The 16,536-nt window shown below is 44.9% G+C and overlaps 1 protein-coding gene across 2 annotated transcripts in view; it reads right to left on the reverse strand.

Moving 5' to 3' along the window:
• EPS8L2 (EPS8 like 2) overlaps positions 1-16,536 on the reverse strand; it is a 107,720-nt gene that overhangs the window by 28,578 nt on the left and 62,606 nt on the right. For both annotated transcript variants that reach the window (XM_045012689.1, XM_045012691.1), the window contains exons 5-8: positions 7,255-7,416; positions 6,036-6,185; positions 4,783-4,862; positions 2,727-2,872 (exon numbers count right to left, since the gene is read on the reverse strand). In XM_045012689.1, coding sequence (XP_044868624.1) covers positions 2,727-2,872; positions 4,783-4,862; positions 6,036-6,185; positions 7,255-7,416 — 538 coding nt within the window. The remainder of the gene's footprint in view (positions 1-2,726; positions 2,873-4,782; positions 4,863-6,035; positions 6,186-7,254; positions 7,417-16,536) is intronic.

Consider the following 16,536-nt stretch of genomic DNA (forward strand, 5'->3'; position numbering starts at 1 on the left):
TAGAAATGAGAGCTGGAAAAGACCTACTAGATTACCATGTAATGGAGATAGTAATGCTTTCTTTTTCTGTCTTGTCTATTTGGATTGTAAAGCTCTCTGGGGCAGGTACTGTCTCTTAGTGAGTGTTTACACAGCATCTGCCACAATGAGACACTGATATTGATTGAAGCCACTAGGTACTGCAATTATACAAGTAATAAATATTATTTTCCTTTTTATCCTGGAGATGTTTCTGAATCCAGGAACAAGACATTCTAAATCCAGTATGTACAGTGTGTACATCAGTTGCTTAAAAAATTAATCAAATTTCTATCTTCTAATCCAAGCTGCGTATTATTTTCATTATGCAAAGCTGATTCTAAAATAGTGTTTCTTTACACAGAAGAACAGATCAGCTGTTTGTCCTCTACTATCCATCATTGGGAAAGAGTATTTTGTCCCCTCAGGACCTTGATAAATTGGAGAATTGGTCAACGATGAAATTCAATAAAGACAAGTACAAAGTACTACACTTACAGTATGTCTACACTACCCGCTGGATCGGCAATAAATCGACCCCTAAGCACTGTCCCATCGACTCCTGTACTCCACCGCCGCAAGAGGCACAGGCAGAGTCAACAAGGGAGTGGCAGCAGTTGACTCACCGCAGTGAAAACACCGCGGCGAGTAGGTCTAAGTATGTCGACTTCAGCTACGTGATTCATGTAGCTGAAGTTGCATAACTTAGATCGATTCCCCGTCCCGCCCTCCCCCCCCAGTGTAGACTAGGCCTTAGGAAGAAGAAGTCAAATGCTGAGCTACAAAATGGTGAATAACTGTCTAAGTAGTATTGCAGAAAGGATTTGGGAGATATAGTGGATCACAGATTGAATGAGTCAACAATGTGTTGCAGTTGTGAAAATGGCAAATATCATGCTGGGGTGTCCGAAAAGGAGTGTCATATATAAGACATGGGAGGTAATTGTCCTGCTTTACTTGCTATGTCCATTTTTGGGTGCCAAACTTTAGAAAGATGTGGACAAATTAGAGAGAGTCCAGAGAAGAGCAACAAAAATGATAAAAGATTTAGAAAACCTGACCTATGAGGAAAGGCTAAAAATACAGGATATATTTAGTCTTCAGAAAAGAAGTCTGGGAAAAGAACCCTCAGGCTGTTATAAAAAGGACAATGATAGATTGTTCTCTCTGTCCTCTGAAGGTAGGATAAGAAGTAATCATCTTACGGTACGTCTTCACTACCCGCCGTATCGGCGGGTAGCAATCGATTTCTCGGGGATCGATATATCGCGTCTAGATGAGACACGATATAATCGATCCCCGAATGCGCTCCTGTCGACTCCGGAACTCCACCAACGCGAACAGCGGTAGCGGAGTCGACATGGGGAGCCGCGGACGTCAATCCCGCACCGTGAAAACGGTAGGTAATTCAATATAAGATACTTTGACTTCAGCTACGTTATTCACGTAGCTGAAGTTGCGTATCTTATATCGATTTTCCCCCATAGTGTAGACCTGCCCTTAGTCTGCAGCAAGGGAGATTTAGGTTAGGTATTAGGAAAAACCTTCTAACTACACCTCTACCCTGATAGAATGTGACCTGATACAACGCAAATTCGGATATAATGTGGTAAAGCAGCACTCTAGGGGGGCGGGTCTGCGCACTCTGGCGGATCAAAGCAAGTTCGATATAACGTAGTTTCACCTATAACATGGTAAGATGTTTTGGCTCCCGAGGACATAGTGGGGTAGAGGTGTATAAGGATAGTTAAGTACAGGAATAGGCTTTCAAGCGAGGTTGTAGAATCTTCATCATTGGGGTTTTTAAGAATAGGTTAGAAAAACACCTGTGAAGGTTGGACTAGTTTTACTTGGTTCTGTCTCAGCACATAGGGGGATGGACTGTCTGACCTCTCAAGGTCCCTTCCAGCCCTACCTTTCTACGACTGTGTGCAGTAGAAGCTTTGTTATCCGGCATGTTGGGGGTGCCAGTAAGTCAAAAATTCCGGTTAACTAAGAGGGAGGGAATTTGGATGTGGGAAGGTGCTCAGGGCCAGGGTTTGGGGCACGGAGCACGTGCTCTGGGAGGGAGTTTGGGTACGGCAAGGGGGTTCAGGGCTGGAGGTTAGGGGGCGGGAGGTGGCGCGGGCTCTAGGAACTTCTTTCTGAGAGGAAAATAAACGTCTTTCTGATCAAAGTGAAACAAAGTATCAGGCCTAACGAAGGAAGGATGGTCTTGTGTGTAAGGCACTAGCCTGGTACTTAGGAGACCTTAGTTCTATCCCAGACTCTGCTGCAGACCCCCTGTAGGATCTTGGGCCAGTCACTTAGTCTCTCTGGGTGAAGTCCTGGCTCCACTGAGTCTTTAATACATATTAATACTTTAATACCATAATACAAATGATTATAAAATGACCTCAAAAGCAGCTTCCAGGCCTTTGATTCATTGAGCCTACTCACACTGCTCGGGTTACCAGTTGCTAGCCTGGCAGGTAGAAATATGCACAGTTGGTTGCATTTTTGAAATGCATAAACAAAGGGTGTTTGTTTTCCAGTTCTATGGAGACCACTTTGTAACTCCGTGAAATGACATTTGCTTTCTCGTGTTATGACATCAGACCCAAAATGAGTTTAGGGCAGTTCTAGAGGTCCAGGATGGGAGTCAGCCTGCGTAACTGTTTGCATTAGTCACACATTCATATTACAGAGCCATTGAAGGACTCCAGTACCTGGTTCATTATGCTCTGGTGGGGGAGCCACCCGGTTCCTGTGGTTCATCGGTGAGCCTCGCATCTCGTGCTGGATAGGGATAGGAGCTGGCCCTTGAGACGGTGGGAGTATAGATTGTCGCTGCTTTATTTTCTCCTGGTTTACTCTGCAGGGTAAAGAACACAAAAGCAATTAATCCTACCACCAATAGCAGCCTTTCCTGTTCTCAAGAGAGTGCCCAGTTGGAGCGGGGAAGGGAAACTCAGTCTGTGTTGTTTTGTTTTGGCTGAAATTCACCCTTGTGCACAGGACTTGTGCAATGTCGCACCAGTGGATAGGCCATCGGCAGTGAGGATCAAACCTGATATGTCTGGATCTTAACACGTGAGTGTCTCTCTGCTGCTTGAGCTAAAAGACCCACTCTCTTAGGCCTGGTCTACACTGGGAGGGGGGATGCAATGTGCATTTCTGGTAAGTTTCTATGAGTAAAAGAACATTAGATGTTAATGGATTACATTGAATTCCCTCCTGTTTGGTCTGTAGCAGTGGTTCTCAACCAGGAGTACCCGCTGGGGGTACACAGAGATCTTCCAGGGGTACATCAACTCATCTAGATATTTGCCTAGTTTTACAACAAGCTACATAAAAAGCACTAGGGAAGTCAGTACAAACTAGAATTTCATACAGACAACGACTTATTTATACTGTTCTATATACTACACACTGAAATGCAAGTGGAATATAAATATTGTCAATGATTTATTTTATAATTATGGTAAAAATGAGAAAGTAAGCAATTTGTCAGGAATAGTGTGCTGAGAGCACTTCCTGACTGTGTGTCTGATTTGGTAAGCAAGTCACTTTTAAGTGAGGTGAAACTTGGAGGTATGCAAGAACAATCAAACTCCTGAAAGGGGTACAGTAGTCTAGAAAGGCTGAGAGCCACTGGTCTGTAGGGATCACACTTTCAGAAAAGGCTGACTTATATTGGTGTAGGCAGTTTCACCTGGTGTCTTGAAGCAGCAGAATATTTTATGATGCTAGCGGGATTCCTCGTGTGGAGCGGAGAATGAACTAGAGCCCCCTATTGTATCACAGCAGCCAGAATATCACTTGTGATTCACCAAAGAGTATTGCTGTAAAAGTTACCAAATGGCATTTGGACAGAAGGTAACGGAACCCCGGTGAAACAAGAACGTTTATCTATCAAAGTGCCTGCAGTTCCCATTTCCAGACAGTGAAAAGAGGGATAAACTTTGAAGAAATGCAGACCCTTTGTAAATTGCAATGGAACTGAACCAGCTTACACCAGGTCTGACTTTAGCCTTTTACCTGTGTCCTCCCAAACACTTTAACTGTAGATGGACCTAAAGCAGAGCATCTAATTCAGGGGTAGGCAACCTATGGCACGCGTGCCGAAGGCAGCACACGAGCTGATTTTCAGTGGCACTCACACTGCCCGGGTCCTGGCCACTAGTCTGGGGGGCTCTGCATTTTCATTTAATTTTAAATTAAGCTTCTTAAACATTTTTAAAACCTTATTTACTTATATACAACAATAGTTTAGTTATATATTATGGACTTATAGAAAGAGACCTTTTAAAAACATTAAAATGTGTTACTGGCATGTGAAACCTTAAATTAGAGTGAATAAATGAAGACTCGGCACACCACTTCTGAAAGGTTGCCGACCCCTGATCTAAATCAAAGCCCTTTGAGGGTTTTTGTTTGGTTGTTTGTTTTGTTTTAAACTGAGGTATGTGATAAACCTGAATTGCTGGATTTGAACCTCTCCTTTTAGTCTCATTTCTGGGTTAGATCCAAAACCAGGAGGGGGCCTATTTTCCTGCTCTCATTCAGATGTGACAAAATCTCCCGAGAATAGTGTGCAAGATTTCACTGCCAACAAACTCCAGTTCTCATTTGGCCTAGAACCCTAATCTCAAATCCCAGCCTGACCGTAACCTGTCTCTGGATTCAAACTGATCCAGGACAGCCTTGTCTGCCTTTGTGTTCTGTTTTCTATGTAGCCGATGAGAGCAGGGGCATTTGTTCCCATCTGTCTGCAGCACTTACTTGAGCGTCTGCGGCCGTATCTTCTTTCCCTGCTTGTGATCGGCGAGTGCACTTTCTATGTCCTCGTGGACCATCTCCGCCTCAAACACAAAACAGTGATCTCATAAAGGCTTTGCTTTGAATGAACTGGAGGATGTAGGTGGCACGATGGGGAAATAGCTGGCTGAGAATGTCACTGGCTACGTGCTCATATTGCATTACAAGTCAACTCAGCACTTGGCAGTTTCACTGTGTAGTGCTCTCACTGCCTCTATCTGAGCAGCCAGTGTGAATTCTGGTGCAAGCAGGCGGACTAGTTTCAAGTGACTAGCTATGAAGCAGCAGGATTTGGGCAGTCTTGGACATCGTATGTCCTAGGATTTCAGCCACTGGTGTCTGTGCAAACCGCTAGGGTAGTTACGTGCTTATGCTGGTGATTTGCACCTTTTGATTTGGAACTGGGATACAAATTGTGTTGCCCTAGGGTAAACTGAGCTTACGCTAGGGGTTTGTATTAGTGCAGCTGAAGGCACTGCTGCTGCTCACTGGCAGCTGCAGTCTCAGTGGGGCTGAAATCTCAGCATAGATAAGGAGAGCACTTTCTGACTGCACTCCTGGCTGGGTGCCTGATGACAAAGCTACACAGGCGCATACTGGCTCTCTGGAAGAGGAAGAGATAGGATTGCAAGAGGCAACTGAGGGTCCAAAATGGACAGGGGTGCAGGGAAAACCTCCCAGTAATTTAAGATATATTGACATAATTCTCTTGTGTTCCAGCTGCACTAAATTCAGTGGATCTGCACCAATTTACACTCCTATGACTGAGAAGGGGATCTCCAGCAGCAGTAAATGACAGGCCAGGCAGTTAAGGCAGGCAGAATGTGCTCCAGTCCTACCAGCTAAAAGGAGTGATGGGAAGCATTGCTGCTGTAATTCGTACTCTGGTGAAATGTCTCTGCTTTTAGTCTGTTAGACAGGGTGGAACGAAAGGCAATGATCAATACAAACTACCCTTGCATGACAACATTCATTGCTCTGTATGCTCTTCACCCTTACTTGAGCCAGCTTAGGATAAGCTCATGCAGACTGTGCGTCTGTGCATCCAGTCTGCATTTGCTCCCACACATGGAGGCTTGCACCGTCATTTGCGCACACAGTTCTGGTTTGGTTTTTTCTCTTGACATGCCCAAGCAGGGGGAAGGTTTGAAAATCTAGCCCCAAGCAGCAATGACGTCTCCCGCCTAGAGCTCCTCTCACTTTCCCTCCCTGCTCACCTCCACCTCGTCGCAGTTGAAGAAGTGGATATCGGGCTTGTGCTGCTCAGAGTCCTGGCACACCAGCAGGAGGATGGAGGTGTAGCGCATCTGATTCAGCACGGTTTGGCAGAGCTGGACCGTCGGCAGGGGAAAGTCCTCCAGCTCCTCCTGTAAGACAATGGGCAGGGCATCATGCAAACAGGAGTGGTGTTAAAATAACCCCTCGCCATCCCCGGCATTGCCTCACGCAGTCACTGCTGCAGGTAGGAGGAGACCTCACAGGGCAGGTGCCTCCCGGCAGTCCATGTCCCCACAGTTCTGTGTCTGATACTGAAGACCGTCCCGTCAGTGTTTGGGGAAGACGAATGAGCCTTGGAACTAGAGACCAACTAGGAGGAGGTTGAGTTTCCCACCTTGCTTTCTGGGGATGAGGTCCCAGAGCACAGGCTGCTTCTTGGGCTTGCAACACAGCACATTGATATTGGTGCTACAGAGGTCACCTCGTTGCTGTGCTCCACCTGCAGCAGTGAACTAGCAGTGTTGGGCTTGCGGCAACACAGGCAAATGGGGCTGGGTTGGGAGCACCAAGAGGAAGGATGCTGTTGTGATTAAGGCACCGGACTGGGACTCGGGACAACTGGGCTCTGTTCTTGGCTTTGCCACATGCTCCCTGGGTAACCTTGGGCAAGTGTGTCCATGCCTCAGTTCCCCGTTATTAAACGGGATAATGAGACCTTCCGCCCACCCTTTGGCTTGGCTATTTAGCTTGTACACCCTTGGGAGCAGGAAGAGTGTGTGTGTGTGTACACACGCACACCGGGGTATCAATCTCTGTTGGGGGATCCTAGAGCTACAGAAATATAAATCATTAACAAGGAAGAATTACACCCAAACCATTTTGTGGAATCCTGAATGGACCCATCAATCTCCCTTGGCCTGTCACTTCCACTGAGGTCTGACATATCGTTCACCCCTGAGCGTAGCAGCAAGGAGCTGAGAGTTTGGTTAATTAGTTCAGTCCCACCTTGCTGTGCACTCAAACTCTAGAGAAACCCTTCTGTCCTATAGGTTAAAATCAGCCAGTCCCTGTTGTGGTTTTTTGTATCAATTCTTCCCAGTTTAGTAGCCCCAGAAAAGCATGTTACCCCTCCCCAGCCGGCTGGAAAGTGGCATACTTTTGAATGCAGTCTATTGCCCATTTTGCATCTTGCCCTGGAGGAGAAAGTTCATGACCTACCTGTGACTCGCAGTCTAGCAGTCGGATGGACTTGTCATTCACTTGCAACAGCATCTCCTGGGCCCAGATCTTCTCTTTAGAGTTGAGCTGCATCAGCTTCCTGATGGCGTCATCCACTGTCACACTGGCTTCACTTTTATCCATGATGAATGTGGCTAAGTGCTGCGGGGGCAGCGGGGAGAACACACACAGGAGAGGTGTCAGGCTAATAAGAGTGAGGGTGACCTCAAGTCAGCTTAGCTCTGCAGAGCTGGTAATGAGCCATGTCTGTCCCACACCCACTCACTACAGCACTTTGTCCCCCTTCGGTAGTGGCTGGGCTGCATAGAGAAGTTGATGAGCCTGCTACGGCCTTGGCTAAGAAGCGGATGGTTTTTTAGTTTGGGCAGTAGAGATTTATGTGCTAAATCCAGAGGTTCCAGGTTCAATCGTGGATACTGACAACCCAGCGGGGCACAGTGTTACACACACTTTGTAGGCTGCAAGAGAGATTTACAATATATGAGAGTGTGCACCCTATCTCAGAAGTTGGGCTAGATCAGGGGTAGGTAATCTATGGCATGCATGCCGAAGGTGGCACACGAGCTGATTTTCAATGGCACTCACACTGCCCGGGTCCTGGCCTCCGGTCCAGGAGGCTCTGCATTTTAATTTAATTTTAAATGAAGCTTCTTAAATATTTTCAAAACGTTATTTACTTTACATACAACAATAGTTTAGTTATATGTCAGACTTATAGAAACAGACCTTCTAAAAACATTAAAATGTATTACTGGCACGCAAAACCTTAAATTAGAGTGAATAAATGAAGACTCGGCACACCACTTCTGAAAGGTTGCTGACCCCGGGCTAGATTATGTAGGCTCCTCACAGCCTGCAGCAACTCACATGAGAAACAGTCACATGGTACTGTCAGGTGATGGCCTGTTCTGTGTTATGAACCATCATTATGTCAGTGCCAATACCTAATGGACTCCTGAGGAAAGCATTGATACATGATAGGATTTCACAGCGCAGAAAGGCATGTCTACATGGGAACACTCCGGGAAAGTTAAGCCACATTAACTGAAGGCTGTAATGTAAAGTTAAAGCATACATTCAGTTAATTTGACTTAACTTTTTTAAGTGTCCCCATGTAGGCATGCCCTAAATTCCATCACTTGCAGATTTAGCAGGACATGTTTTAAGGTGCCAATCCAGCAAAGCACTTAAACACGTGTTTCACTCTAAGTATGTGACTAGTCACATTGTTTTCCTGGACTGCTCATGTGCTCAACATTCAGCTTGTGCTTAAATGATCTGCTGGATTAGGTCTGAAATCATTCCCCAGACTGAACACGTTCAGTGTTTTCTCTCTTTTGTATAAAGAATGAGGACCACGAAAGCTTATGCCCAAATAAATTTGTTAGTCTGTAAAGTGCCACAAGGATTCCTCGTTCTTTTTGCTGATACAGACTAACACAGCTACCACTCTGAAACCTCTCTTTGTATAGTAGATCTCACAGGAGGAAATTTGCCCCGCACAGATGGTCCACACAGGGGCTATGCAGACACCATTTAAACCCTATGGGATTTAAATGGGATTAAAGTGATCTGTAGGCTCTGTCTGGGCTGTCTATCCGGGGTCAGTCCCACCCACGCTGCAGCTATACCACAAAGCTCTCTACACTGCAAAGCTACCTAGCATATAGGGTAGCCTTTAACCTGACTCCTAACTCTACTCCAGCCTGCTAAATCACCTCATGTACCACGGAACCAAAATGACGCCATACGCAGTGGCATGACTTTTCCTTGACTTCTGAGATCTTAATGGAAACTGGCATCTCTGGTTACAATAGGGGTTTTTGTAAAGGGTTGGGGGAGCTTCTGCAGGATTTAGAGTGTTCCTTACTGCTCCATTTTAGGAAGGAGGGAAGCCCCAAATGCCAGGGTCTTGTTGGACTTATCCTGCAGGGCACACTCCTGCTTTCCTGTATGTGCCAACTCGGAATTCCACTACATTCCTCTGCTCTCCCATGTTCCTTAGCAAAAATGCAACTGCATTCTATGGTAGTGGCCCAGACATTGCAGTAACGCTATAGTCATTCTGGTGCTTTAGATCATGAAAGTGGCCCGTGACTTCCAATGCACTCTGTAGTACCTATTTATATAAAAGGTCTCAGAACCTGCCAGATTCTGCATCCCAGCTCAGCTACAGAAAACGAATTCTCCTTGTTTTCATATCCCTCCCACCCTCTCCCCACCGTGTTTTTCTGTCACTTCAGCTCTGCACTGTGGCATTCAGTGCTTAATTTGTGCCAGGGCTTGCGAGAGCTGACCCCCTGCACCTCTAGGCTTGGCAATTCATAGCTCTGGCACCTCTGGGCTTGCCGTGTCAGTTATGAAAGTTTAAAAAAACAAACAAAAAACCCTGCTTGAGCACCTCTTTCATTACAAATTAAGCTCTGGTGGCATCACAGGAGTTCCCCAGTTTTCCTTCCTCCCAAATCCAGAGAAATCTGCACCCAGCTTCTATAGCGCTTATACACGAGCTCCGTCGCCATAACAAACTGAATTCAGTCATCACCTCCTCCCACACATTGTGTAACTTCTATACTTCGGACTGAAGGCAGCTCTGATCAGGTAGCATAATCCCAGACATGACTGAAATTGCAGGCACTTCCATCCAGGTCTAAGCACATCCTACCATTTTCTTAAGCATGCAATGAACCCATTAAACATTGCACTTGGATATAATCACACTTACTCAGGGCCTCTGAACCTTGGTGTCTGCATAATTGTGCTGTACCTCTGGGCTTTAGGCTGCTATTGATGCTATGTGTAAGAGAAAGTACCATGCTGGGAAGTGGAGGAGATGAAGGGAGGGGGGATGTATTCTGCATAAAAATGGCATTTGTTCCCTCTAGCCTGTGAATTCCACCCTTTCAATCAAAGTTGGTTCTCACTCTCCTATCCTAGTCTCTCTTTACTTGCCACTGTTCACAGCCAGAACACCTGCTCTCTGCCAGGCTAGATAATGCTTCCCAGTGACTTATCTGCCAGCAGAGGGAATTGCGAGGCAATAGAAGCGAGGAGGCTTACCTTCTCTCCTAGTAGTTATACACTAATGTATCATCTGGAGAGACTGTGGGACTGACTCTGCACTCACTGGTTTTACACGAGTACAGCTCTGCTGATTTCAGTGCAATTGCTGCTGGTCTATACTAGTAGGAGTGACAGCAGAATCAGGCCATGTGTTCTGATGACAGTGGGGGCAAGGGGGTAAATCATGAGCCAAAGTCAATAGTCTCCCCTGCTCTGTCCCTAGGAGTGCAAAGTGGATGATAACTGGCCCAGTCTCCATCACTGAAGATTCCTACAGTGCTGGGGAATCACCACGAGGGTTAGAGCCAGCATATCCTGGTCCTAAGAAGACAGCTTCTGTTGCAGCCAGTGGTGGAGGATTTGGGTGTGTTTGAGGCATAGTCTCTGTTCCACTCAGCAGACTCGGGCACAACAGAAAGCTTGGGCCTGTATTCCTGCACTGAATGTTACAATGTAACCATGGGTTAGCACTGCCTGTTATTACAGCTTTTTTTCCTTGATCACTATTTAGCATGGCAAAAAGAGGGACAAAACAGGATTTTGATACAGTGAATACTACTGAAGTAATTCTAACACAAAGTGTTAGAAACCAAACAAATTCATGTGAGGAAACTCATGTCTACACTGCAAGTGAAGGTATGAGGTTGCATGAGTAAGCATACCCGTGTTACCTTTAATCTAGCCAGCATGGGTTACAGTAACAGTGTAGATATGGTTGCATGGACTAGCAACCAGAGTGCCAGTCTTTCAGGTACCATTGGTATGTACTCTGGTTGTTAGCCCATGCAGAAGTTTATGCCAGCATATCTATGCTCCTATTGTTATTTGTCCTAACTAGATCAAAGTTAGCATGGGTATGCCTACCCATACTACAATCACATCTTTGTGGTGTAGACAGAGTCTAGAGGCAGGTCTACACTACAGCCAGGATTGACACTCTGAGATCAATCCACCGGTGGTCAATTTAGCGGGTCTAGTGAAGACCCACCAAATCGACTGCAGATAGCTCTCCAGTCAGCCCCAGTACTCTACCCATGATGAGAAGAGTAAGGTAAGTCAACGGGAGATTTTCTCCCTTTGACCCCTCCCCCCCCCCGTGGTGAAGACCCCGTGGTAACTCGACCTAAGGTACGTCGACTCCAGCTACGTTATTCACGTAGCTGGAGTTGCGTAGCGTAGGTCGACTTACGGCGGTAGTGTAGACATAGCCTAAGAGGAGAGGCTAGCTGAGAATCTTGGCAGCTCCCACACCATGTTGCCAGAAAGGCACAAGGTGTTCTGGGGGCAAAAATAGGATTGGAAGTGGGGATATGACCATTGTGAGGGATGGACTGTTAGGTTTGCAACAATGGCGTTGTGGGACAGTCATTAGAATTCAAAGCGGAGAGAATTCTAAGGCAGAAGATGCTGGATGAGGACTTGACTCTCTCTCCTAACATTCCTTCTCCTTTTTCATGGGTAAATAGTAGGACAAATCTGGAAACCAGAGTGTTTGGAACTATCCAGCATTTTTTGAAACTATTTGTTTGATGTCAGTCATAAACTCCTCCTTATGATATGAAGATGGATCTATTCTTGTCCAAACCCTATGAGGGACTAAATGCTTCATGAGGGTCAACATTTTGGGGGATTTGGAAACCATCAATGACATTTCAAAACTTTTTAAAAACTGGAAATATTTTGACACAATTTTCATAAAATCAAAAAATGTGGTGTAACTGTTTTTGTTTTTTACCCAACCAGCTCTTCTGTGGGTGGACAGTGAGAACTGAGAGTGGTCAGCACCTTGCAGAATCTGGCCCTAGCTCAGGGGAAAGCATGAGGCACCAAAAATAAACAGATGTCTGTATGTAACTGAAGCAGGATTAGAAAAACAGCTCAGCTCACTCTGTGGCTAAATGTCTTCTGCCCCTCCTGCCCACCATGAAGAGTTTGGAAAAATGGGAACTTCTGTATTGGCAGAAAAATCTGTAGCTTTCCCCAATGTTGAGACATTTAAACCAAATGTCACTGCGCCATGGTCATCATTTGAACATTATTACCATGGGTTGGGGAGGGCAGGGTTGCCAGTCTAAGGTCAAGGTGGCAGAATAAGTAGAAGACTGAGGAGCAAAACGCATTGTAGACCAAAACAGATTTATATCCATGCCTCTCATGAAAAGGCAGAAGTTCCCTCACTTGGACTGGAATTATTGGAAAACACTACACAATATTATCTGGTAACTATGGAATTAATTTGTGTGACTGCTCCATTTCCTCCAGCCAAACAACATTTAGCTCAGGAGTTTTCCAGTATTCTCTGTGTTGCACTTATACCTTATCTGCTCATGAAACGTCTGTACATGACACTGGATTCTGTTTTCTAGGCCTGTGCATTGCATCTTCTATTGTTCAATCACGTAGCACAGAATAAAGTTTACCAAGAGGGGGATTGTGTGGATCGGGGCAAGACTGCCCCTCAGCAGCATTGGCAGCATAGGTATATAATTCTTACTCCCTCCCTCCCTCCCATCCCACTGGGCTCCCATTCCAGCTACCCTTATAGAGACAGTATCCAGTGTAGCAATTCCAACCGGCTAGTTGCGAAGACTCCATGCTTTGTCACAATACCTCCTAGATATGGCACTCTGAACCATAGATTTTTAACCCCAAGCTGTGTGTGAACTGGCCCAGGGTGGGGCACAATCCCCCTCCCTTTCTTTATTGCTCAATGGGAGCGGAATCATGAATGTATTTATTTATTTTTAATAACATGGAGTCACAGTATGGAAAAAGGTGAGACCGATTACCCTCTAGGCAGCCACTTATACTGCTTATAAAGCTGGCCCTACATAGGGGATTGATGAAGGAATACAGAGCTCTTCACCTCCAGGTCACCCCTTCGTACCACGGTAACTCTTCTATGTATACAGGTAGTTGGAATGAGAGCGAGAGGAGGGGATCACAAGTAATTATCTTGGATGCCAGTGCTGCTGAGGGGCCCCTGGTCTGCACAGTTCTCCGTAGTAACCTTGTTCTGAGTAACATTAGCTGATGAACAATGGATGATCCAACTCAAAGGCCTAGAAAATAAAATCCAGTGTCACTTACAGATGCTTCATGAGCAGATAAGGTGCAAGTGCAGCATAGGAAGAGCATTGGGAAACTCCTGGGCTAATGTTGTTTGACTGCAGAGAATGTAGCGGTGACACAAATTAATTCCATAGTTATTGAATAATATTGTCTGGCATTCTGCAATGATTCCAGTGGAAGCCATGGAACCTTCTGACCTTTCACAAGAGGCATGCAAATAAATCAGATCTGTAGCTGCAACCTGGTATCACATAAAGAGCTGGAAAAACCAGTAACATTTTTAAAGCAATGGTCTATTTAAGCTGTAAGGGAGAAAAATAGGTTGTCTCTGCTGCATAGACTCCCTGCAGAGCAATGAATCTCACCGTCAGAGAAGACAGTGTGCATTGTTCCTTGCTCTCCTTTTCCCCTGTTCCTTGTCTGTCAGGGGTAGAATGTAAGCTCTTTGGAGTAGACATCATTTCATATTATTATTGCTTGTATTACAGTGGTGGTGAGGGGCCTCAATCAAGGATAAGGAGCCAGTTGGTCCAGGCACTGTACAAAAAGTCCTTACCCCAGAGAGTTCATAGTCTAGAATTATGATGGAACACCACAGGTGAATAAAATAGACATATAGGGGTGCCTGGGGAGGATGAGTATGAGCATAATACATAGCAGTCACCCCCTGCCTGGCTAGCCATTGTCAGCAGTGTTCTGAAGGCAATGCATCGTGATAGAGGTGAGTCTTAAGGAGGAGGAGAAGATAATAGCTTGATGGATTTGCCCACCTGGAAGGGGTGGCATGGGAGATGTCACAAAGGTGTCTGAGTGAGAAGTGTACTACTCAGTAATAAAGGCTGGCCTCACTGATCGACTCATGTGGCTCAGCATGGAACTAAGGTAAGAGATCCGTTGTGTACGGTGGTGCTAAAAGCCAAAGGGCCTCAAAAGCGAAGATGAGATGCTTGCGTTGGATACGGAGGGGGAGGAGGAGTCAGCAGAAGGGCTCAAAGAAGGAGGTTCATGTAGTTAGAACCATGTGCTAGGAAAATCATCCAGGCACCAGCATTTTAAATGGATCTGAGAAGGACAAGTTTGTTGCAGATGAGGTCAAAGAGGAAGAGATTAGAGGTGCCAAGGCATGAGAGAAGAGCCTAGACAAGATCACTGGTAGTCTGGACAGACAGAAAAGCCCAGATCTTAGAAATGTTATATAGGAAGATGCAGGAAGACAGAAGCTGCCTGGACGTGTGGGTCTAGAGGGGGTCAAGTCGAAGATGAAGCCTGCATGAGTGACTGGAAGGATGGTGGTTGTATCCATGGTGACAGAAAGTGGGAAGAGTTTGGGGAGAACAAGATGAAAAGCTCAGTTTTGGTCATGTTGCATTTAAGTTGATAGCTAGACATCTATGAGGAGATGTGAGAAAGACAGGCCAAGATATGCGATTGGATGGAGGGAGGAAAGTGTGTAAAATCCCTAGCACTTAATAGGCGCCCATTTCAACACCCATCGAAGGAAGGAAAAGACTCCCATTGTCTTCACTGGGCACTGAATCAGGCCTGACATAAATGAAACCATGGCAGGTGTGCTCTGAGCACCTGTTGCTGAAAGCCATGCTTGGCCGTGCAGTCAGGTGAGAATTACACCCTCAGGTGTTTTGTGGTAATTATAAAATGTTGTACCAAATGTTATTTCATAAAGGCAATAATATTATATATATTTATGTTACTCAGGTGACAAAACTGAATTCCGAACAGTGAATTGCACTGTTTTGCAGTCAGTGCCAGGAATTCTAATCAGCTCTATGGCGTTCATCGACCTGTTTTACAGTCTTCATAAATTCCTCTGCTATTTGCTGTTGATTATATAAATATTTATTGGAGTCATAGTTGCTCACATGACTGTCATAGCATGCATTGGTAGATTAATGCCCCCCCCCCTTCCAATCATTCAGTCTTATCTAGATACTGGACCAATTATTTTGTTTAAGCTACTGGAGAAGGGGGAAGAGTTTGCTACTGTCTTGTATTTATCTCATTTTAAGAAATCTTGAAAGCCTAAAAGCAAAATGTAATATTTTTCACCCCTAAAGTGATTCAGATCCAATATATACTGTAGGAATGGACCATGATTGCAATTTAGTAACAAGAGATTTATCAGCATACAAATCGCTGTTATGCATATAAAAGGCCAACTCATTTTTTATGAAAACGCATGCACCTTGTGGCAATAAAACCTATTTGCTCTGATTAGCATTCAAGGTGGGGCCTCACAGCTGGGTGACATGAAACATAACTAATGAGGGCTGATGTGTGTGTCACTGTTTAAAGTCCCTTCTCTGTCACCGTGACTTCCTTTTGGTACATAACACTGTGGGGCTTCTAATAATAGCTTAAAATAAAAACCAGATTGAAAATATGGCATCTGAGACCTATGAAAAGGGATGTGAAGAAAAATGAACCTTTAGTCCAGGGGTAGGCAACCTATGGCACGTGTGCCGAAGGTGGCATGTGAGCTGATTTTTAGTGGCACTCACACTGCGTGGGTCCTGGTCACCGGTCCGGGGGGGCTCTGCATTTTAATTTACTTTTAAATGAAGCTTCTTAAACATTTTTAAAACGTTATTTACTTTACATACAAAAATAGTTTAGTTATATATTATAGACTTATAGAAAGAGACCTTCTAAAAACATTAAAATGTATTACTGGCATGCAAAACCTTAACTTAGAGTGAATAAATGAAGACTCAGCACAGCACTTCTGAAAGGTTGCCGACCCCTGCTTTAGTCATTCAGCTTATGATGTGTAGCATGTGTCTATACAAGTGTGCATATAAAAATGACAGGCCAGTGGGAAATGAAGCCATTTAAAGGTTTTATTACACTGTCATTCGTGACAATATGGACAATACAAAGTTTATACACCTCTGGTGCAGTTATACACCACACTTTTTCTAGAGTAAGGTCTAGTTGAAATTATGGTTTAATATTCTTGTCACGTGTTAGGGACCTTTTTTTAAGTGTAAATCAAGATGCACATCAGTGACCAACCGTAAAAGTGGGACTCTTAGCCATCAAGTTACTTATTCTGAACTTTAATTATACAAGACAAGAAGGCCCCAATCCAATAGAGCATTTAAGTCG

Source organism: Mauremys mutica, chromosome 4 (assembly GCF_020497125.1).
Source record: "Mauremys mutica isolate MM-2020 ecotype Southern chromosome 4, ASM2049712v1, whole genome shotgun sequence".
NCBI lineage: Eukaryota > Metazoa > Chordata > Testudines > Geoemydidae > Mauremys > Mauremys mutica.